At 44.0% G+C, this 23,856-nt stretch overlaps 2 protein-coding genes across 4 annotated transcripts; both read left to right on the top strand.

Annotated features, from left to right (window-relative positions):
- Positions 1-503: 503 nt before the first annotated feature.
- On the top strand, positions 504-3,242 carry LOC133736490 (G-type lectin S-receptor-like serine/threonine-protein kinase At2g19130). Its single transcript, XM_062164002.1, has one exon. The coding sequence runs from the start codon at positions 659-661 to the stop codon at positions 3,077-3,079; it is 2,421 nt and encodes an 806-aa protein (XP_062019986.1). The 5' UTR covers positions 504-658; the 3' UTR covers positions 3,080-3,242.
- Positions 3,243-4,198: 956 nt separating this feature from the next.
- Positions 4,199-10,346, top strand: LOC133724807 (dihydroorotase, mitochondrial). Of its 3 annotated transcripts, XR_009854035.1 has the most exons (10): positions 4,199-4,529; positions 5,088-5,131; positions 5,307-5,452; positions 5,551-5,732; positions 6,486-6,622; positions 7,435-7,600; positions 7,743-7,859; positions 8,171-8,331; positions 9,768-10,020; positions 10,117-10,346. XR_009854035.1 is itself a non-coding variant. In XM_062151654.1 (9 exons), the coding sequence occupies exons 3-9, from the start codon at positions 5,370-5,372 to the stop codon at positions 9,960-9,962; spliced, it is 1,041 nt and encodes a 346-aa protein (XP_062007638.1). In that variant the 5' UTR covers positions 4,200-4,529; positions 5,088-5,131; positions 5,311-5,369; the 3' UTR covers positions 9,963-10,346. The 3 variants fall into 3 exon arrangements, 2 of the variants coding, with proteins under 2 accessions (XP_062007638.1, XP_062007637.1); XM_062151654.1 differs by having other exon boundaries at positions 4,200-4,529; positions 5,311-5,452; positions 9,768-10,346; XM_062151653.1 differs by having other exon boundaries at positions 4,200-4,529; positions 9,768-10,346.
- Positions 10,347-23,856: the final 13,510 nt, after the last annotated feature.

Below are 23,856 nucleotides of genomic sequence, written 5' to 3'. Positions count from 1 at the left end.
ATTTTCAAATTGAGAAGTCTACGGAATACGGCTGATGTTTGACACAATAATTTCAATTATATCATTCTGCGGGTTGACCAAACCATGGAAGAAGCTCTTGAATGTAATCAGACATATGTTCATTAAAATGACATGGATCCTCACATAATCTAGGATCTAGTTGACATTAAACTACATCCAAACCATCAAATTCATACAACAGTACAAATCACCGGCGGCCTTCAATTTTTCTGGTTTAAATGTGAGAAACAAGCGAGCAATCCCGTTTCTGGAAGCTTTTTTACATTCACAACTAAGCATAGCATAGTGCGGTGTCACGTGTGAGAGTAGGTAACTAGATGGGTCCAAACTCCAACCACGTTGGCTGGCTTTGAACATTGGTTGACCACAAAGGAGTGCTAGTCCATATTTGAACACAGCACGTGCGCTATTTCAGGTCTTTCTTCTTCTTCTCCTTCTTTTGGATTTGATGTACATGAATATTAATTTATGAGCTAAGCGAGGTGGTAGCAAAAAAAGGTGGTAGCATGTATAATAAAGTGTAAAGAGAAAGGTGGCAGACATTGAGAAGTTGTGTCAAGTGAAAGAGAGATCTAAACAAACCACAAAACAGAGAGAGGCAGAGAGAAGAAGAAGAAGAAGAAGAAGAAGAAGAAGAATGATTCGTCTTGGTTCAGAGTGTGTGCTTGTTGTGTTATGTTGTTTCATCATCATCAGCTTCGGAGCTCATCTCTCAACGGCGTCTGACAAGCTCATCCCAGGCCAGTCACTTTCCGGCAACCAGACATTAACCTCTCCGGCAGGCAAATTTGAACTGGGTTTCTTCACTCGAGGTAACTCTAACAATCACTACATAGGCATTTGGTACGCAAATCTGCCCAATCATACAGTTGTCTGGGTGGCTAATAGAAACCACCCTGTTCCTGATCCAGTTTCTTCAGAGTTTAGATTCCTTGAAAATGGAAACGTTACCTTGCTGGACCAGTCCAAATCTTCAATTTGGTCAACCCAGAATTCTATGTCTTCAGTGTCCAAATCCGCCACATATACAGCAAGGCTTCTTGACAATGGCAACTTTGTTATTCAAGATGCATCTGGTGTAATATGGCAGAGTTTTGATCACCCAACTGATACTTGGCTCCCAGGTGGTGCCAGGCTTGGTTACAACAAGCTTACCAATCAGAAACTAGCTCTCACTCCCTGGAAAAACCCACAAGACCCAGCCCCTGGAATTTTTTCCCTTGAGATTGAACCAAACGGGACAAGTTTTTGGTTGCTCTATAATGGCTCTCAACAGTATTGGAATAGTGGGCCTTGGAATGGCAAATCTTTTGCCCAAGTCCCTGAAATAGAGCGGAACGATCACATAGCAAATGTTACTTTTGTTTCAGATGACAAGGGGAGCTATGTTTCTTATGATTCTGCAGACCCTGACACCTATATTAGGTACATGGTTGACACCACTGGGCAGTTCAAGGTCTATATGTGGGGGAAGGACTTCACCCAGTGGTTATCATTTTGGTTGAGGCCAACCGAATTCTGTGAGGTTTATGGATTTTGTGGTGCTTCTAGCATCTGCCAGCAAAACGCCAGTCTCTGTGTTTGCATGGAGGGATATGAACCTAAAGTCCCAAAAGAGTGGGAATTAGGGGATCACACAGATGGGTGTGTCAGGAAAGCACCTTTACAATGCATTACTGGAGTAGATGATACTTTTGTGGTATCAGATGTCCGCCTTCCTGTGAATCCAGAGACTTTAGCAGTTGATGACAGTGATGAGTGCAGATTAGCGTGCCTAAGAAATTGCTCATGTACAGCTTTTGCTTATGATAGTGGGTGTCTTGTTTGGGGAGGGGATCTATTCAACGTCAAACAATTTACACCAGACGAGAAGGAGGGCAAGGACTTGCATCTGCAAATTCCAGCTTCTGAGAGAATAGAGGGGAAGAAAGAGAACAGGACTCTTTGGATCATCATCGGAGTACTTGGAGGTTTATTTATTGTTATTACCATTGTTGTGGTACTATTTGTGAAGCATCGATGTTTTGGGGAAAAGTTAGATACACTTGATGGTTCCTTGGTGATGTTCAGGTATAGGGCTTTAAGAAAGGCAACGAACAACTTTTCGGAGAAACTTGGGGAAGGAGGCTTTGGTTCTGTTTTCAAAGGGACATTGCAGGGATCAATTGCCATTGCGGTGAAGAGACTCAACTGTCCCAAGCAAGAGGATAACCAATTCCTTACAGAAGTGAGAACTATTGGAAAAGTCCAACACATTAATCTTATTCGTCTTTGTGGATTTTGTGCAGAAGCCTCAAAAAGATTCTTGGTTTACGAATACATGCCAAATGGGTCTCTAGAATCTGTTCTATTTAAAAACAGTTCCATTGTCTTAGATTGGAAAGCTAGGTACCAAATTGCAATTGGGACTGCTAGAGGATTGGCTTACCTTCATGAGGAATGTAGAGAATGCATAATACACTGCGATATCAAACCTGAAAACATTCTCTTGGATGCAGAATATGTCCCAAAAGTATCAGATTTTGGTCTAGCAAAGCTCATAGACAGAGACATTAGCCGGATAATAACAACCATGAAAGGAACCAGAGGCTATATTGCTCCAGAGTGGATTTCAGGAGAAGCTATAACATCGAAAGCTGATACCTTTAGCTATGGAATGCTGTTATTTGAACTTATCTCGGGAAGGAGAAACAGAGATCTATTAGATAATGCTTTAGAAAATTACTTCCCAACCCGTGTTGCCAATGTGTTGAATAAAGAAGAAGATGTTGATGCCTTGTTGGATTACAGGTTAGAAGGTAATGCTGACAAAGAACAACTGAGTAGAGCATGCAAAGTCGCTTGTTGGTGCATTCAAGACGACGAGAAGGGTAGGCCAACTATGGGGCAGGTTGTTCAACTTCTGGAGGGAGTTATAGACGCTGGAATTCCACCAATGCCAAAGTTCCTCGACCGCTTTTCTAAGAGTCTAGTTGAATCCATCAATTATCGGTACATTACTTCCAGCAGTTCTGGTTCATGTCATCATGAGTACTCAGATAGTATATATCAAGCTTAAAGCACTGACCGCAGTTACCGACTTGCCATTCATTTCTTTGTATTACCGTTGCATATATATGTTTTCATCCATTTTCAGCTGATTGTGAGTTCCCAACTCAATCTCCCTTGTGGTTTTACAGTGTATATATATATCAATGAAATGGATTCTAGACTTCAGCTTTTCCTTGTTCTTGAGTAATTTTTCACTTCCTTAAACATCACATTATGTCAGTTGCAATTTTGCAATGAAGACGCACACAATTGTACAAAAATGATTCAAATTACTGTGCAGACTTTTCTCTTAGAAATTACTGCAAAATTTTGTTTACTTTTTCTCTTATTTTATTAGGTCTGATATTGTGCTCAAACCACTAGTTGGGAGGTTACTGCGTTTGAGCTAGCCATGAGGATAAAACTTCGGATGATTGGCACCGTACTTGAGTCATCGAGTCTTGTAAACTCAGCTTCTGGTGTTGAACAAGTTGAGAGAAATTTGCTGTAAGCTGGGGGCGATATCCTTGCCTAATTGTTGAACAATGGCATTTTTTATTTTTTATTTTTGGAGAAGGAAGGAATTGCATTATTTATAAGCAATTTAGTCTATTTAGATATAATTACAGAATATAAGTATGTGTGAGTTTATAATGACAATCCACAGCCTAATGTGAAAGTCACGAAACAAAAGCGGCACTCACTACTAACTAACTGTACCGCCGGTAGCTTTTATGAAAATATTTACTTATAAGTTATAACTTGTTAAAATTACACAAACGGCGGTGGTCTCATTAAAATCTTGTTTGGATGAAACCCAAAAGGAAAAACTCTGAACCGAAAAAAGAATACCACCTACAAACAAATTACACAAGTAGTGAATACAGATAAAAAAAAAAAACTGAAACATCACAGCGGCATAGACCAACAGATGAATTCAGAATTAAGTTAGGTGAAGTAGAATGGACATCAATATTCGCATTGTCAGATGGTTGCAAGCTGACGAAGTGGTGTTAGCTCAGTGGTTAGAGCACCCACTATCTATATACGAAGTCATGAGTTCGAGTCACCATGAGAGCAGGAGTGAAACTCTTTGATCCTCTTCTAAATTAAAACAAAAAAAAAAAAAAAAAAAATTAGAGTCAAGCTATTGCTACCAAGCACACACATAAATAGTTGCAAGCTTAGAATCAAGCTGTTACTTCCCTGAAGAAATGGCTGAAGCTCCTCTTAAAATCTGGCAGCACGCGATTCCCTTCTCCGTCAACCTCCGCCATTCTCAGCCGCACCCTGTCCAAGTCCACCAGCCCAAGCCCAAGACCCGAAACAGCCCAATAGAAGAGTAGAAGACAAGAGAGAATTATATTATGATCTGGATCTTAGAAATAGAGAGAATCCCATTCCCCATTGCCACTATCACTCCCTCATTCTCGTTGCTACTGCTTTCATTCACCCATTACTGTAGCTTCAGGACTCAGGTAATTCTCATTTTTGTTCACTTCACTCGAGCAAAGTCGCCACATAGCATGTAAATTTTGTTCGTTTGTTTTTGCTTTGCTTGTATTCTCCAAATTCTGTGACTGATTCCTTGTGTACATGCAACTCTCTTCCAACTAATAGAATCGGATGTGGATGGATAATTTCTTCGATACATCTCAGATTATACACCAAAACGTTTCGTCTATCTGTATTTTCTCTCATTTTGGGATTTTCTCTAGTTTTGAATCGTCAATTTCACTACCTCTTTGAATCATCTTTTACTTGTCTTGAATTGTTTGTGTTGAGGGTCCGAAAATGAGTTTGAGGGGTTTCTGGGCATAACAAAAGGTGCTAGTGCTGAAAACAACTTCAAGAATAAAATGCTACTTCTTGAAGAGAGCATATTCACAAAGAAACATGTTTAAAGATTTTTTTTGTTTTTTTTTTTTTTTTCCTCCGGTCAATATATCTGAAAAGCAGATTCACAAATTTGTTAAATTTCACTACATATAGTCTGATGTAATATCTCTATAAACAAGACAAATTTTCAATTTCAGGAGAGGCGTTTGGAATGATAAAGACTGGTGTGTTGCCGATCAAGGTGTGCATACAATCCTTTCGAGAGATTCTGTTGCTGCATGTCAATACAATTTTTAGAATTGGTTAATGGAATAGCAACTAAAAAGCACGAACATGGTGACAGTATCTTTTTCTATTTTCTAATTGTCAAGTTTAACTAACCATGACCCTTGTCAATATTTCTGTGCTTGACTTAGGCAGTGAAGTTTCCCACTACAAAGTTTGAAGGGTCTAACCAGTTACAATACAAAGAAAGAAAGATGGAGCTCAATATAACACGCCCTGATGATTGGCATCTTCACCTTCGTGACGGTGAACTTCTTGAAGCTGTCGTCCCCCACAGGTTGCTCTTCTTTGATAGTGGAAATTATGCGCACATATTGTCTTGTAGAGTAGGGGTAGAGTTGCATTCTGATGTCAAATTGTCAATTCTTTAAGCAGTGCAACTCATTTTGGACGGGGAATAGTGATGCCAAATCTAAAGCCCCCTGTCACCACCACTGCTGCAGCTGTGGCTTACCGAGAATCTATCTTAAAAGCACTGCCTTCTGGTAGTGGCTTCACTCCTCTTATGACACTTTATTTGACAGATACCACTAGTCCTAAAGAGATCAAGCTTGCAAGTAAGTCCAATATGTGATTATCTACTGTTTTTTATGTCTGCTTCCAGATTTTAACATGCTTTAATAATGATGAACCCATTTGCAACTTACAAGTCTTCATCTTAATGTTTTATTTGTTCACAACTATAAAATGATTCTAGCATAACTGATATTTTTGGGATTATTACTGGTGCTTGTGTATAAATTAGGTGGTTCTTTACTTCCCTCTTACTACTAGTATTACAAATCTGTAGATGAAGCTCCAACTGCTAGAGCATCTTATTAGAATAACTGATTATGTTGTGACCATAAACTTTTTGCATTTAAAATGCCTGATCAAACTTCTGTATTTGTGTTTTCTACCATTTTCACCCTTTTTGTTTGCCATAACTTTTGTATTGTCTTTTGGGTTTGGAATTTATCAGCGGTCTAACTTTTATGGGTATGTAATGTCAATTTCTCCTCCAACGCCCATTGACACGGACTTGGCGCCTGCCAGTAGCTGTTTGTGTTATGTGTCTGTTAATGTTTTTAGTTCTGCTTAGTTAATGCTTTACTATCTTTCTGTCATTATACAAAATTTAAGCCTTTTAAATTCTGCTTAGTTATGTGTCTTTAAGCCTTTTAATCAACCAAGGATATAGGTTGGATTTCTGAAATTTAATGAAAATCCTTTTGTGACTTTATTAGCATAGATTCATCTGTCTAGTTAGATGCATTTTAGGACTTTCTCTTTAGATCATAGTGATCCACTGATATTCTAACTATTGATAGGAAAAAGTGGGGTCGTATTTGCTGTAAAGCTTTACCCTGCTGGTGCCACAACAAATTCCCAAGATGGAGTCACAGATCTTTTTGGAAAATGCCTACCTGTCCTTGAGGAGATGGTTGAACAAAATATGCCTCTGCTGGTAGTCCCACTGTCCCACTACCTCAAAAAATCATCTGTTTTTTTTTTTCTTGTCTGTACCTGTTTAACTGTGGCCTTGCAGTTTTGTCAGTATGTCCTCTAACTCTGTAAAAAAATAAAAGTAAAAAATAAATAATTTCTCCAAAATAGATAATTGTTACAGTCACATTGAAGAGATGAGTGGAAAAATTTTCATCTATTTTTCTAAATTAAGTTCATCTTATTTCATAACATATAACTTTAGAAATTTTGATGCCAATAGCTGTTGAAGCCCTGATAATGTACAGCATCTTGAGAATGACACGGACAGAAGGAAGTTCAGAAATTGATTTCATTTGATTTACTAGAATCAGAACTGAAGAATTAATTACTTTTTTCTATAATTAGTTTGGGATATTTATATTTTTATTATTGTATGTTTCCTTTGTGATTACAGGATTGCCTATATATAAGCCTTATGGCATATTGATAGGATAATAGTTCTTACTTGAGTACTATTTTTATCCTTCGTCTCTAATTCTCTATTCTCCTGCTTTCCTTTTTTAAACCTCTGCTCTATCTTCTTCTCTCTTTTCCATATTTATTGTTCTATCTCAGTTCTCTCTGAATCCTTAATAACTTGTTCTGGGAGCTACCTTTGCCCTTACTTGGTTTCCAAATTTAGGATTAGACAAAAGGTTGTTAAGATGTCTGATGTTGTAGCTTTACAATAGGCAAGGTTTAAGGTTAATACATACCGATGATTGATTACATCATCCTCAATTATAGGTCCCTAAATTATTACTTATATATGGATTTGCTATCTTATTTCAGGTTCATGGGGAGGTTACAGATCCTGATGTTGATGTATTTGATCGTGAAAAGGTATTCATCGACTCTGTTTTACAACCTTTAATCAAAAGGCTTCCACAGCTGAAGGTCGTCATGGAGCATATAACTACTATGGATGCTGTTAAGTTTGTTCAGTCTTGCGAAGAAGGTATGTCTGGTTACCAAATATAAGATTTATGGCATTCATATTTTCCTCCTCTTTTTGGACCACAGATATAATCCTGATTATCTTTCCTTCCTAGCCAGTCTTAAGTTGTACATCCTCATTTCATGTAGCTTTTATCTGTTAGGTTCTGTAGCAGCAACAGTTACTCCACAGCATCTTCTTCTGAATAGGAATGCTCTATTTCAAGGAGGATTGCAGCCTCACAACTACTGTCTGCCTGTACTCAAAAGGGAGATCCACAGTAAGTTCCATTCACATATTTCATTTCAGGTGTTGCAAATCTTCATGTGCATCATACCAAAATAATAAAATCGTTAGACCTTTAACTAGGTTTTTCTCATTGGTTGTCAAAAATATGATAAGTGGTGAACTTGTGATTGCGTTGTCAAATAAATCTTACTCCGAGTTATCTTTGTGCAACTGATATAGTTGGATCGTCCTTGTGGTATGATCTGAAATTATTGAATGATGTGCAATTACACTGTTCACGCGCGCACACACACACACTCTCTCTCTCTACACTGTGGAGCTAATTTATCATTTCTCATCTAGGACAGGCTCTTGTATCAGCTGTTACTAGTGGAAGTAAAAGATTTTTTCTTGGAACTGATAGTGCTCCACATGAAAAGCGAAGAAAAGAATGTCCTTGTGGTTGTGCTGGTATATACAGTGCCCCTGTTGCTCTATCATTGTATGCAAAGGTCTTTGAAGAGGTAAGGATTCTGGTATCTGCTCATGTTGGTTGGGATTCTTGTTTGCAGTTATATATATTATACACACACACACACACACACGGTATATATATGACAGCTATGTTTTTGTTTTAGTACCAATTAGTACCAAATAAGGATGTATGTAGCTGCTACATTTCAAATTCAGTTGAGTATATAGGTTTTCTTAAATTGCTCTGTCTTGCAGCTTAAAACAGACTCTACAGTCTACATATTGTGAACTGAAACACATAGCTTCAAGGGTTTAGGCTCTGTAATGATCTGTACTCAGATTTAAGAGTACCTACAAAAACCCATAGAGCCCTTTATTAATCGGGGTTGTTAATTTGATCGAACTTTCCAAACACTCTTTTTCTATCTCCCACGCCCTACTTTTTCTTTTTTGTGTTAACTTGCATCACTTGCATTAGGTGTTGAAGTTTATTTTAAATAATATACTAAGTTATCTGTAAGGCTTATAGGAAATGGATACGTTGAATATGGAATTCGTTTACAGAGAAACCTCCTTACATTTCAACTAGACAATCAAATTGCTTATTTGATATTGCAAAAGAAAGACTTTGAGATTCACTAAATGTTTCAATGAGTGTATTTGGGAATTGAAAGGTTATAACAACCCTTAGCTCCTATAGCTTCTCCCTAGCTGCGTGGAGTTTGGGCTGCATCTATAGTCTCCACTTCCATGGCAGCCCATTAACTTCAAGTCCAAAACCACTCTGCAGGTTGTGTTTTGGGGCCCATAAATCATAGGTTTTGTTTTGTGCATATGGTCCGAATTGGTTACATTTTGTCAGATTACCTGTATGGTCAATGACATGCATATTTTACTCCCCAAGGCACCAATGCATAAATTCGTGTCTTGTCTCATTGAGATCTGATCACACTAAAAAATGCATGGTTGCTCTCCAACAGCCTCCTCAGAGCATGCACTAAAAAAAGATATAGGTTGTATATGAGTGTTGAAGGAAGCTGAACCCATTCAAGACCAAAAGCCTTTCACTCATGGTCCTGTTTCCACCAAAATCTTATCTATCACCTTCTCCAACATCAATTTCTCTTTTTAACAGCTGCTTGTCAGAATTGGAGAGGAATAATCAAATTAACCTCTTAATAGGAATTCCTAATCTGTTAAGTCCAGTATCTCATCTATTGGAGGGGTCTAGATTGAACTTCATAGTATTTTCATTTGAAAGTTGTGTGTAGAATTGGAGGGGTCTAACAGAGTAAAATCTCAAAGAGTGATTCCTAAGTTGTTTAATTTCCTCCCCATCATCTACAGTGAAATTCCTAGTATACTTAAAATGCAACTGATCAAACACTGAAGAAAACCTACTCATTTCTCTATATGATGATTTATGCCACTGCAAGTAGTTTGGTGCATCAGGGAAACTTACTATCATAAAATTTGCTTATTTCAGGCAGGTGCTCTTGACAAGCTAGAGGCATTTACAAGCTTTAATGGGCCAGACTTTTATGGCCTTCCTCGGAATACGTCAAAAACAAAGCTGAGCAGAACTTCATGGAAGGTACCAGAGTGCTTCTCATTTCCATTTGGAGACATCATACCAATGTTTGCAGGAGAAATGCTTGAGTGGCAGTCGTCCTTCAATTGATTCCAATTTCACAATGACAGACCTTATCAGTCATCCTTTAACTGATTCATCTCTCTAGGTAGCGCCTTTTTTAAGTTTAAATCTTTGTAATATTTTTAGTCCTGCATTGCAGTATTTGCTAACCAATTTTCATATTGTTTTTAATAATGTGAAGTTTAATGTAAAATTAACGGCATGTTTCCAACCTTTGATGATCCATCTCTGGCACAATGAAGGAAGGTTAACTTAAGCTGTTTGAATACTTCTTGCATGTAACTGATTCCAAGAGTACTATGTGAAATTTTGCTGGCGACATAACTCTTGTGCCAGGAGCCTTGGAGTGTATGGGACATGCCACATACATTTACAATTGTGAGCTTTCAATTCACTGAATTTCTTTCTCCATTGAGAATGGAAAGAAGCCTGCCGACCTTTAGTGATAGAACTTTTTTGCTTTTTTCTTTCCATTTTTGTGAATAAGAACATTTATTTATTGTACAACCCTCACTAGCTACAATCGAACGACCACAAGGGAAACCACCATTCCAAGTATAGATCACTTGATGCTTCACCTCATGCTTAGCAAGTGCGTGTGCTACTTTGTTGCATGCTCTAGGTGCATGCGAACATAAAGGCTGCCCAATCAAATGATCTCATCCAATAGTACCCACAGGGTTCTAAACTTCATCCACCTTCTAAGATTGCATCCACGGCTATCCAATGCAAGTTGTAACCCCTAAAGAGATCTCAAAGATCCCAGCATGTCTACGAGTAGTTAAACTAGAAGTAGAAGGGGAATGGTTCTAGCAGCTGCAATTTCCCGTCATTGATCCTCCCACCCTTTATCAGCAGGGCTGGTCATTTACCAAAATGGGCCAAAGTGAAACAAGCGTAAACCGGAACCGAATGTATACTGCTAGAGGGTTGACAACATTACCGAAATGGACCTAACTGGACCGAGCGTAACCAAACCTTTTGCTCGACTTGATTGGTTGAACTGAGCCACCCCAGATGAAAATAAAGTATGCACAATAGTGGAATGCAAAATCCATATTTTTTTATTTTGCTAAAATTACGGATATAAGAGCACAAAAGGCTCCCAATCTCCCCTTTATTTAGGAAAAAAAACAAAACACATGCTTTTGGCGCCTCAATAATAATGACCACTTACCCAATTTATACAAAAATACATCTCATACACTCCACTAACTTATTTTTATTCCCACTCACACAAAAGTTTTTCATTTTCCTCTCAACTATTCTTTTCACTTAAACTTTATTCCATTACCTACCCTTTCTCTCTTCATTATCCTTTTCTTTTATTATTTCTATTTCACTATTACTACAGTAAACAAGGTTTTTATGACGAAGCGTGATGGGTCCATATCTTGAAGTTATTTGTTTAGATATTAATTACTGCTGAAATTTCATCCTCTATATTCAAAGGTAAACAGTTAATTTTCAATATTCATAATCGCACATTTAGATAGTATTCTGTCCAGATTAGATTTACTAGCAAATTGTCAAAGATTTAGTAAAGAGTTAGCAGAAGAGCAAGAAAAGTTGAGAAAAGCAAAAGACTACAGAGCTAGACTAAGTCGAGCAACTTCAGAATACTGGGATAGAATTTTCCTAGTACAAAAACATATTTATAGAATTGAGAAAAATATTGAAGAATTAAAATTCATTCTTAAAGAGGAACAAAAAGCTCTTGATTATTTGAGCATTAGTTAGATCCGCACATCACTGGTATCAGAGCTTGTAAAAAGAGCTCAAAAGGAGAATCCCCAATGGGGACAATGTCTGAATTAATATTAGAGAAGTTGAATTCTCTACTAAAATCTTCTGATGAGAAACATCAGAACCTGATACAAGAAGCATCTAGATGTCAAGATCATCTAGAAAAAGTACCAGATATAATCTCCCAATTAGAAAAATTGGAGAACAAAATAGATTATATCAAAGAACTTCCTAAAAGGGAAGAAGAACAGCTAACAAGTGTTGGCAGAAAAATAAATGAACAACGAGAAATGTTGGATTCTATGAAAAATATACTAAAGGATAAGAAAAAGCCTCCAGTAAAATCAAAGAAAGCTAATGGATTCAAACCATTAGATAAACCTGAGAAGAATCTTGTTCCAAACATGATTTTTCTAGAGCCTTCTACTAGCTTGACTAGTAACAAATATGAAAAGTCAAAGCACTTGGTAGCAAGAGATGTCAAGATGATGAGCATCTTTGAAAAAAAGAAAGGAGTACAACTCCTAAATGCAGAAGAATTCGAATACAATGACATTGAATAGGAGGTGAAAAACTCCACAATTCCAAAATTAGATTTAAAACAAATCTATAAAAGATGAAAGTTTGAACTGATGGACAACCATCATTTCAAATTATTAGAATTTACAACTCCTCTACAACAGGAGAAACAGATCTCTTGATGATCACTCATCAAGAAGTTGCCAGAGCAAAGGTAAAAAATTATCAATTTATGCATATTGGAGCAGTCCAAGTTGGCATAAAACTCCTGGCCCGAGAAGGCATAAACTGTTCAGTTCTATGTGTCTTACAAGACAATAGACTAACAAATTTTCAAGCTAGTCTGTTGGGAACACTTGAAGCATCTTTATGCAATCAAGTGACATATTTCAACTATTCCCAAACTTCTCAACCAGCTTGAAAGATGCAGCCCACTGTCTAAGAATGAGAGTCAAGACAGATGGTATATCAATGAAAGAAAATATGCAAGAACTTGCAATAGTATACAGAATATACTATAAACTGATGAGTACCACAGTAGAACCTAAGACAAGGATATCGAATATCCTAGGTCTTACTACTGGATTCCTCACCAGTCAGAAGAACCATTCACAACAGATTTACAAGGTTACGTGGAATGAAGTAACTTTTCCTATTGAATGGAAATTATCTGGTCCAAAAAGACCACCAGAAAGTGCCAAAGCAGCAATTTATGAAAGCAGAAAGACTGGAGATATCAGTATAAAATTTGACGATCACAGAAAAAGTGACGTATGTCCTGAAAATGTCAGGATAAACAAAAACCATCTCAGAAGATGCTACAGCACTAGAGAAGCTAGTGTTAGTGGTACCAAATTCACTGTTGAAGAACCAACATATCCTATTACTGAAGAAGAATTAGAAGCTGATCTAAATAGACCAGTAAATATGTTTAGAGCAAAAAAGCTCTATGAACTCTATGAGGAAGCAGAATCTTGCGAAAATACTGAATGATTAGAACAACTAAACGAAGAAATGAAAATTTTGAAAACAGGAAAGGTAAGAAAAATCCTTCCTTATCAAGATACAGAAATGGAAGACGGAGAAAGCTCCAATTCCAAAACTTTCATCATTAGAGAAAAGGGAAAACTGAAACTCCCTGTGCAGAAAGCTTCTACAGGCAGAAAAGAAGAAAGAAATTCTCAAAGATTTGTCCCAGAAGACAATATGCCTAGGGTGCCAATCACAAATTATGGTATATTGCTAAATCTAGACAAGCCTCTAGATAAAAGAAAACCTATTGACCAATTGGTAGATAGCCTCATGATGGCTTATGCTCTTACCCTTGGAAAATTTGAAGCACTAGATCTTCAGGTATACTATGAAACTACTCTCACCGGAGTAACCAAAAAATATTATCTGTCTTTTAAAGAGACTGCCAGAGGAAGTGACTGGCTAGAAGAAATAAAAAATTCAAAATCTCCGTATGATTTTGCAGTACCCCTGTACGATTAATTCTGTGGAGATCTCTCAAATATGAGTGAAAATGCTAAAGAAACAGCCAAATCAAATATCTATGCTCTCAAAATTTGTGACATGAGATATTTTGAAGAATACTTGAATGAATTACAAGAATATTACTGTACGATAGGTGAACTAGAAAATACTGATCTAGTAAACTTGTTACACAGAAAACTTTCTGAACCATAGAGAACAGCTGTGAGAAAAAGCATAGCTTAAAAACCAATTGAAAGATTTTGAGTTGGAGGAATTGCCGACAGAATCAGGCAAGTACTAAAAGAACAATGAAAATCAAATCTTAGAGCCAAAATGGCCAAGAAACAACTCAAAGGAGTTGAAAACTTCTGTTATGGAATACTGGATATGCCTACCAACTGGGGATGTCATGAATCCAAATTCCGTAAGAAAAAAGAAAAATATTACTCAAACCGGTTTAAGAAAAAGGATTGGAAGTTTAAGAAAAGTTCTGTACATACATGTACATTTGCAAGCATAATTAGCTATAATGGGCCACGCTCATTGTACCGCTAAAGGTACTAATTCCAACCAAAGGAATGACATACAGGTACACCGCCAGGTGGGCTACAACCTCAGCGTCGGATCACCCCCAGATCACCGCCGACGCGCCGCCACGCGCCGTGCCAAAATGGCATCAGTAGCTCCCAGAGTTGGGAACTGAAACACTTCAGTCCCACATCGAAAACAAAGAGAAGAACCTCCTCTTCCTCACCTATAAAAGGTTCTCTCATCTCTCCTCATTAATACGCATTCAATACTTACCTACTGTTACTTTGTCAACATAAATACATTGACTAACTTAGGCATCGGAGAGCTGAAGACCGCCCAGCGCGGTCTCCCTCTGACGCCCTTTGTATTTTACTTGACAGATAGCGGAAGCTTTGAGAGCATCACAAGTATCGATCCGCCCACCGGATCAGCGTGAACAAAGGTTCGGTTACCGCCGAACTTTTAGACATTAACATTGGCGCCGTCTGTGGGAACCCTTGAACAAAAGGTCATCCCACCAGAATCACCATGACTAACGGTAGCGGGGGAAACACTGAGGAGCAGGCAGACCATTCCGCCATCCCCCAACCCTCCGACCCAGCGGTAGGCGTTAACCGCGCACTATTCACAACCCCGGCCAACCCCGGCGTTGAGGCAAATCCAAGCAGCAGCCGCCCGCCGGGCCAAGATCTCATCACTATGTACGAGCTAGCACTGGCGGATCTTCAAAAGGCAAACAGAGAACGTGAGGAGGAGCGCAAGGAGAAGGCTAAGGCCCAAAGACAGTTGGCTACGCTGATGTCACGTTTTGATGAACTGAAGAGGACGCTGGAAGCTACCGCCAATCCAGCGCAAAGCGAATAGTCACGTAGCACCAGGCGTAGTCGACCCGGCACTGGCACATTGGTACCAGAGCCAGTCATACAGATGCAGGTACCGCTGGACCCACCTGAGTTATTGGGGATGGGACCACCGCCCATCCCCCAACTAATGTTAGAACAGGAGGCGGAATCACTGCCGCACACCAACCGCTCGGAAGCTAGGGCGAGGACTGAAGGCAATCCGCCTGCGCCGAGGTGCAGGCAGGTCCAGCGGAATATTCAGGCTGATTTCACCGGCGATGCAACCGCCCAGATATTGGAAAGGATGCAACAACTGGAGCAGAGGTTGATCCGGGCGGAGTCGGGCGCCCCAGCGCCAACTCAGAACCCACTTTTCGCTTCCAGACCTGGGCCCTTCACCGCTGCGATTCTGCAAGCTATCAGACCAGCGTATGCAAAAACCCCAAAGATGTCGCATTACGGCGGAATATCTGATCCCTTCGTCCACATGGACACCTTCAAGAAAGTCACCAACAACAAGGGATTTGACGACGCCAGGTGCCACTTGTTCAGCGAAACATTGGACGGTGAGGCGATGAGCTGGTTTTTCGAGTGTCCGCCAGGGTCCATTGGCTCATTCCATGCACTATCACACGCCTTCCTCTCTCGGTTCATCCTATTGTCCGCCGGACATCACAACACAAGTCAGCTGTTCGGCGTCAAGCAAGGGGCGGACGAATCACTGAAGGCCTTCGTCACAAGGTGGCGGGCGGCAGCGTCTCAGTGCTGTGACCTAGACAAAACAATGGCATTGGCAGCCTTCAAGCAGGGACTCCTCAAAGGGCCATTCCTCTATCACCTCAACTATAATCATCCTAATGCGGCAAATGACCACGTCATGAGTGAGGCGGTCATCCATGCCCAGGCGGAATTCCTCACATATGGAGAAACCCCACCGCCACCAGCAGCTCCAACAAAGTCAACACAGCCATCCTCTAATCATCAGGAAACCACTAACAAGACCCGTTCAGCACCTCCAACTGACAAGAAGAGGGAGTGGCAGCATGGCCACCACCAGAACAAGTGGCAGAGGGACCAGCATTACAACAAGGGCAACCGCCCAACCCATGGGGATAACCGCAACAAGCAGGCGGAGTCCTCGCAGCGGTATGCAGTGTTCACGGTCCTCGTATGAAGACATCTACAATCAGTGCAAGGATCAGATCCCACCGCCACCCCCTCCAAAGTACCCAAAAACGGGCAAACCCAGGAACACCGGCAAGTGGTGCAAATACCACGAGGACAGCGGCCACAATACCAACAGCTGCAATGCTCTCAAAACGGCCATTGAGACCTTGTACCGTGACAGTAAGTTGGAGCAGTTCAAGGTGCGCCAACCGCCACCTGTGATCGCCAATATTGAGACTTTGGGCCGTATCAACACCATCGACGGCGGTGCCCCAATCACTAGCATGTCCCACAAAGCAAGGAAGCGCTATGCACGCGCTAATCACCCAAAGGAAGTCTGCAACATCCGCTACGAAAGATCCGCCAAACTCCCAAGATCAGGTTGGGAACCTATTACCTTCTCAGAGGAGGAGGAGCGCGGAGTGCATTTACCCCATGACGACCCATTCTTGGTCGACGCCATTCTTGGCAAATTCTCAGTGGGGAGAATCTTGGTGGACAGCGGGTCCGCTGTCAACGTCATCTTCAGCGGGTGCTACAACCACCTCAAGCGGAACAAGAAACTACTCCAGGATCACGAGCCACTGCTCAGCTTCTCCGGCGACGTCACACAACCGCTGGGGTCGGATTACATGAGGCTGGTTATTGGCACTAGTCCATGTATGGCGGAGGTACATACAGAATTCATAATTGTCGATTCCTTCAGTTCGTATAACGCCATCATTGGGCGGCCGGCACTCAACAAGCTCAAGTGCATCATCGCCGGATACATGCTTCTCATGAAATTCCCCACACCCAACGGCACGGGCTGTGTGAGAGGAAGTCAACAGTTGGCTCGAGAGTGCTATTCAACGACTATAGCGCGCTCAGCGCGCCGCCATGAGATCCTGACAGTGGGCAACCACGCACCGCCCCCAAATATTTTTGAGGACCCTAGAGATGAGGAGAAAAAATATGTAAAGAAAGAGCCGGTCAACTCGGACACGTCGTTGAAAGTTGTCTGCATCTCGGACGAGCACCCTGAGCGGACAGTCTGCATAGGCGCCCAACTAGACCCAGAGGTGGCGGCAGAGCTCACTCAATTCCTGCGTGATAACGCCGCCGTCTTTGCATGGTCCTACGCGAACATGCCAGGTATCTCTCCTGAAATTATCACTCATAAGCTGACCATCAAACCCTCCTTTTATCCCATCAAGCAGAAGCGGAGGGCCTTTGATGAGGAAAAGTATCAGGCAATAGGAGAGGAGGTTGCCAAGCTCCAGGGCATTGGATTCATCCGCCAAGTCGTCTATCCCCAGTGGATCTCCAATTTGGTAATGGTCAAGAAGCCCAGCGGCAAGTGGCGGATGTGTGTCGACTTCAAAAATCTCAACAAGGCATGCCCAAAGGATAGTTTCCCGCTACCTCGTATCGATCAGCTAGTCGATGCAACCGCCGGGCATGAGCTCCTCAGCATGATGGACGCTTTCTCCGGATATAATCAGATCAAGATGCACCCCGGCAACCAGGAGTGCACCACCTTCACCACCGACAAAGGCCTCTACTGCTACAATGTCATGCCTTTCGGTCTGAAGAACGCCGGTGCAACTTATCAGCGGTTGATGAATGCCATGTTCGCTGAGCATCTGGGAAAAATCATCGAGGTCTACGTGGATGACATGCTAGTTAAGAGCATAAAGGCCAGCGGCCATGTGGCAAACCTCAAGATCATAGTAACCATTCTCCTGGCCTATGGTATGCGTCTCAACCCAGAAAAATGTTTCTTTGGGGTCACCGCTAGCAAATTTCTGGGTTACATCATCAGCGAGCGAGGCATCGAGGCTAACCCGGACAAGGTACATGCCATCCTTATCCTGGCGGATCCCAAGTATAAGGTGGACGTCCAATGCCTCCAGGGCAAGTTAATCGCCCTTTCTCGATTCATCTCCAGACTCACTGATAGGTGTGCCCCATTCTTCAAACTCCTCAAAACGACTCACAAGAAAGTCATCAACTGGAACCCAGAGAGTCAGGCGGCGTTCCAGGGCCTGAAGGAATACCTAGCGGCAGTCCCTCTCCTTTCTATCCCTGTGCAAGGAGAGACACTGTTCATCTACCTAGCGGTCTCGGTATCGGCGGTAAGCTGCGCCATTGTCCGGCGGGAGGGCCAAGACGAGCTCCCAGTGTTCTACGCCGGCAGAGGCATGAACGGAGCAGAAACAAGGTATCCTCTCTTGGAGCAACTAGCCCTCGCACTCATCGTTGCCGCCAGACGCCTCCGCCAATATTTCCAGGCTCACACGATCCATGTGTTAACCAATCAGCCGCTGAGGCAAGTGATGCAGAACCCTGAACACTTGGGGCGCCTTAGCAAGTGGACCATTGAGCTCAGCGAGTTTGACATAGACTACAAGCCAAGAACCGCCATGAAGGGCCAGGCAGTGGCGGACTTCATCGCTGAACTCACCGAGCGTCAGCCAGAACCCGGTACCGAGACAGAGCCCGGAACAGAAATGGTAACAGCTGAGGAAGCAACTCCCCCACACTCGGATTGGAACCTGCATGTGGACGGCTCCGCTAGCGCCAAGGCCAGCGGCGCCGGAATCATCTTAACAGGACCCGGGGGACTGAACGCGGAATACGCATTGAAATTCAACTTCAAAGCTTCAAACAATATGGCGGAGTACGAAGCACTCATTGCCGGCCTACTCCTTGCCGGCCTACTCCTTGCCATCGACTCGGGTGCTGACAGCGTCAACATATTCAGCGACTCTCAATTAGTCGTTAACCAGGTCAACGACAGCTTCCAAGCCAAGGACCAGCAATTAGCGGCATATTTGGGGTACGTCAAAACGTTGCTTAAAAAGTTCAAATTTCACACCATCACACAAATCCCCAGGAAAAAGAACGCCAAGGCTGATTCCCTGGCAAGACTGGCAACCGCCCAGCCACATCAGAGTCCAGCGGACACAAGGGTGGAGTGCCTTGACAGGCCAAGTATCACAAAGACCCTGGCGGAAATCTTCAACATTGAATTCAATCCCAGCTGGATGGATGAGATTATCGCATACAAGCGCAGCGGGACATTACCGGAGGACAAGGTCCAAGCGCGACAACTCAAGCGGAGAGTAACCCGCTACAACATCCAGAATGGCAAGCTTTACAGCCAGGGATTCACCCATCCCAACCTCCGCTGTCTAACCCCGGAGGAGGGAAGAGTTGTTCTAGCGGAGATCCACGGCGGAGAATGTGGAAACCACTCGGGCACTAGATTCTTGGCCAATCGCACAATGCGACAAGGCTACTTCTGGCCCACACTTGGTGATGACGCCCAACGGATTTCGAGGTCTTGCCACAAATGCCAACAGTTTGCAGATCTCCCACATGCACCGGCAGCACCGCTGTCAGTCATCATCGGCCTTTGGATTCACTCCACGTGGGGCCTTGATTTGATGGGAAAATTCCAAACCGCCAAAGGCCAGTTCAAATACATCATCGTTGCTGTCGACTACAACAGCAAGTGGATAGAGGCGGAGCCACTGACAGCAATAACTACCGCCAAGGTAATTCACTTCCTCTGGAAGAACATCTACTGCCGCTATGGTGTCCCACATACAATCATTACAGACAACGGCACGCAGTTCAACAACAAGGAACTCATCTCCTTTACCGCCAACTTGGGCACCAAGTTGAGTTTTGCATCTGTCGCCCATCCCCAAACCAACGGCCAGGTTGAAGCAGCAAACAAGATAATCAAGAAATTGCTAAAAAAGAAACTCGACGACGCCAAGGGTTTGTGGGCGGAGAAGCTTCCAGAAGTTCTATGGGCCATCCGGACAACTCCAACTTCCGCCACCGGTGAAACCCCTTTTTGTATGATGTTCGGAACAGAGGCTGTCCTACCTGTTGAGGTAACTCAGCCTACCGCTAGGATCGAAGGCTACTGCCCAGAGACCAACGGCGACGGCGTCAGCCTAGACAAGGACCTCTTGGAGGAAAAACGACACAAGGCCCATTTGCGCAACTTGCAAAACAAACAGCGGGTATCGCGTTTCTACAACGCCAGAGTCAAGGCCCGGAATCTCCAACTGGGGGACTCGGTAATGAAGGAAGTCATTCCACCGCCAACAAAACTCCGCCCAACGTGGGAAGGTCCATACAAAATTGTGGAAGTCGTTAGCCTAGGCACCTTCTACTTAATGGGCAAGGATGGCGTCACATTGACCCACCCTTGGAATACCGAACACCTTCGGTATTACTACAAATAGTCATGCCGCTACCCAGGAGCATCTTGACTTAGCTAAATTTTTGTTCAATATTTAGCTAAGGGAAGCTACCCAACGGGTACTACCCCACTTTTGTACACGCTGATCAATCAGCTATCAATGAAACGAGGAATTATTCAAACCATTGTTCCCAAGTGTACATACATGTACATTTGCAAGCATAATTAGCTATAATGGGTCACGCTCATTGTACCGCCAAAGGTACTAATTCCAACCAAAGGAATGACATGCAGACACACCGCCAGGCGGGCTACAGCCTCAGCGTCGGATCACCTCCAGATCGCCGCCGACGCGCCGCCACGCGTCGCGCCAAGATGGCATCAGAAGCTTCTGAAACTAGGAACTGAAGCATATCAGTCCCACATCGAAAACAAAGAGAAGATCAACCTCTTCCTCACCTATAAAAGGTTCTCTCCTCTCTCCTCATTAATTACGCATTCAATACTTACCTACTGTTACTTTGTCAACATAAATACATTGACTAACTTAGGCATCGGAGAGTTGAAGACCGCCCAACGCGGTCTCCCTTTGACGCCCTTTGTATTTTACTTGACAGGTAGTGGAGGCTTTGAGAGTACCGCAAGTATCGATCCGCACACCGGATCAGCGTTAACAAAGGTTCAGCTACCGCCGGACTTTTAGACATTAACACCAAGTCTAGCACCGAGGGCAACTGGCAACGCCAGCAATCGTCAGCGGACCACGTCTGCTACGCGGTGCACTTGGACCAATCTTAATCCCTTTAATGTTTCATTGATTGACAAAAGAAAACTCTAAGTCAAAGTACTAGCGGTACAAACACATCATAACAAACGCAAATTCAAAAACTTCATTCCATTTCGAAATATTTGTTACAAGTTGTTATGCCTCAGAGGCTACAAAAGAAAAAGAAAGAAAATATAGTAAAGATTCCAGCATCAGGGGTTGCCCTCGGCATCTTCTGCTTCAGCATGCGGCGACGGGATTGCGCGACTCGTTTGATCTGACCCTCGGGCTGTGGGACTTGGGGTCTCTATTGTGCCGTCCGCCCGGGTGTACGCCGCCAGGAAGCCAGCACGTGACACCTCCGACTGGGTAGGAGGAGGAGTCTGCTGAGACCCTTCCACCGGGCGTGCGCCACTTTCTCCACTGCTTGAGCGGGCACCTTCCGCTGGGGCAGGTACGACACCCTTCTCCGGTGGGGCACTCTTAGCCGGTGGCTCATCGGGCTGGGACGCTTTCGCGAAGTCGATAGCGCCCTTCTGCTTCAGCAGTTCTACGTTCGCTAGGGCCCCAGCCTTCGCCGACTCGGTCAGGGCCTTCTTGTACTCCGCCGACTGTTTGAATGCCTCCACAGCGGCGGCCGCGGCGTTATTCCCTTCAACCTTCAGGAGGGCAACCTGACCCTCCAGCCGCTTCACCTCCGTTATTCTGGCGGCGGACTCCCGCTGCACGATAATGAGCTTTTTATCCTTAGCGGCTACCCGCTCCTGCAGCAGGGCGATGTCCTGCTCCAACTTGGAGACGCGTTCATTCCTCTCCAAGTCCCGCTGGATGGCCACCGTCAGCTTGCCGCGGGCGTCCGCGGCGTCACAATCGGCCTTTGCCAGACGTCGTTCCACCTCCGCCAGCTTCTCCCTCGCCTCCGCCAACTCCTTCTGGAGACTATGGATTTCCTCCCTGAGCTCCCCTTCGACCAGAGGATGCTTTGACGCCGCCTCGTACATGTCGTGCAGCCCTGCGGATATTTGACCAAACGCCGAGCTGTAGGGCGACTGGTCAATAGCCGTCGGACGCGAGATCCCTGCTAGGCCGCCAAACCCCAGCCGTTCACAGAGATGGAAGAGGAACTTCCGCTCACCATCCGTCATAAACTCCGCATACGCGACAAACGAGTCCAAGTCACTGGCGGCGGGCGCCTCTCCCTCCACCACGGCAACTTTCGACGGAGCTTGACGGGCCTTCTTCTGCTGACGGGCCCCGATTGTCTCCACATCCTCCCCCTCTTCCTCGTCGGGAGAGTCAATCTGCCAACGCTTTCTCTCCAGCGCCCTTGGATTCCCGGCAGCGGCACTCGTGTCCTTCGCCGACGGCCCCTCCCTTGGCGTGGTGACGGTCTCCGCCGGCGCCACCGTTCTTTCTTTATGGGGACCGCGCCTGTTGGCGGGTACCCTCTCCTTTTGAGAAGCCGCTGCTGCGGCCCCCTTTTTCCCGCCGGCCACGGAGGCCCCCGCTTGGACGACAGGCAAGCCGTCGTCACCAAGATGGGAGTGGTGCGGCATTGGCAGCACCACAGGAACCTCGGACTGGCTCAGCACCAGTGTCTCGAGGTTCACCAGAGTCTTCTGGGCCGCCAGACCCTCGGCATACATCGACTCCAGGAAGTTGTCAACCTCCGCACGATCCATCGCTTTTTCGAAGGCGTTGCGGCTCGCTTTGTTGCCCGGCGGATGTTCTAAAAAAAAAAAAAAAAACAGTCAGCCTGGGCTACTTATTAAAAAAAAAAAAAAAACAGTATGGCGGAGATTTCTTACCAACGGAGCGAGTTAGCCGCTGATCGACCAGCAACTCCCAACCGGTCAAAAGTCGGAAGTCCAGCAAGTTGCGGTTCCGCCAGCAACCTTGCTACGCGACACTCTTCTTCGCGCGTTAAGTTATACCGCAGTCCCGCTGCACAAACACATTAGTCGTTAGTAAAAATACAAGTCTGCAATTACAAGAACCCGCCAACTACGTTTAGCGGAAACCGGTTAACAACCTCGGATAGGTTGGAACTCCGACTTAATCCTAAACGTCGGCCCTCCCTCGTTCGACCCAGCCTGATACTCCCACCCCTCTGTGGCGACGCAGAAGGTCCCCCGCCAATAGGACATAGAATCCCTTAGATTCTTGATCAGCTTGGGCGCTCCCTAGTGGCGGCTCAAGTTCACTTGCCCTCTACAACCCTGGCGCTTCACATAGACCAGCTCATAGAAATGAAGCACCTCCGCCACAGTAGGCCCCTCACATCTGGACAACCGCCACAGAGAGTTTAGCACAAGCATCAACCGCCACATGTTGGGGCAAATTTGACTAAAGGCCAGGCCAAATTCACACACCAGGATTTGAAGGTTCGGCACCGACGGAAGTGTCACTCCTTGGCGGAATATAGACTTGTGCACCGCGGCAAACCCCTCCGGAAGAATAGACGCCTTCTCATCCACCATCGGCGGGCGCAGCTTCACCGAACCAGGCAACCGGAACATCCGCTTCACCCGGTTGACGGCGGCAACATTCATCCGCCCTCCTGCCTCGTCAACGGCGGTGCCATCCTGGAGGAACCACGCTGACTCAACATCCTCCCCCGCCGTTTCTTCTCCCCCAGCGGAGCCGCTGGCAGCGCTGTTGCTTGCCAAC

The sequence above is a fragment of the Rosa rugosa genome, chromosome 1 (assembly GCF_958449725.1).
Source record: "Rosa rugosa chromosome 1, drRosRugo1.1, whole genome shotgun sequence".
Lineage (NCBI taxonomy): Eukaryota > Viridiplantae > Streptophyta > Magnoliopsida > Rosales > Rosaceae > Rosa > Rosa rugosa.
This window is presented reverse-complemented; position numbering and strand designations above follow the sequence as displayed.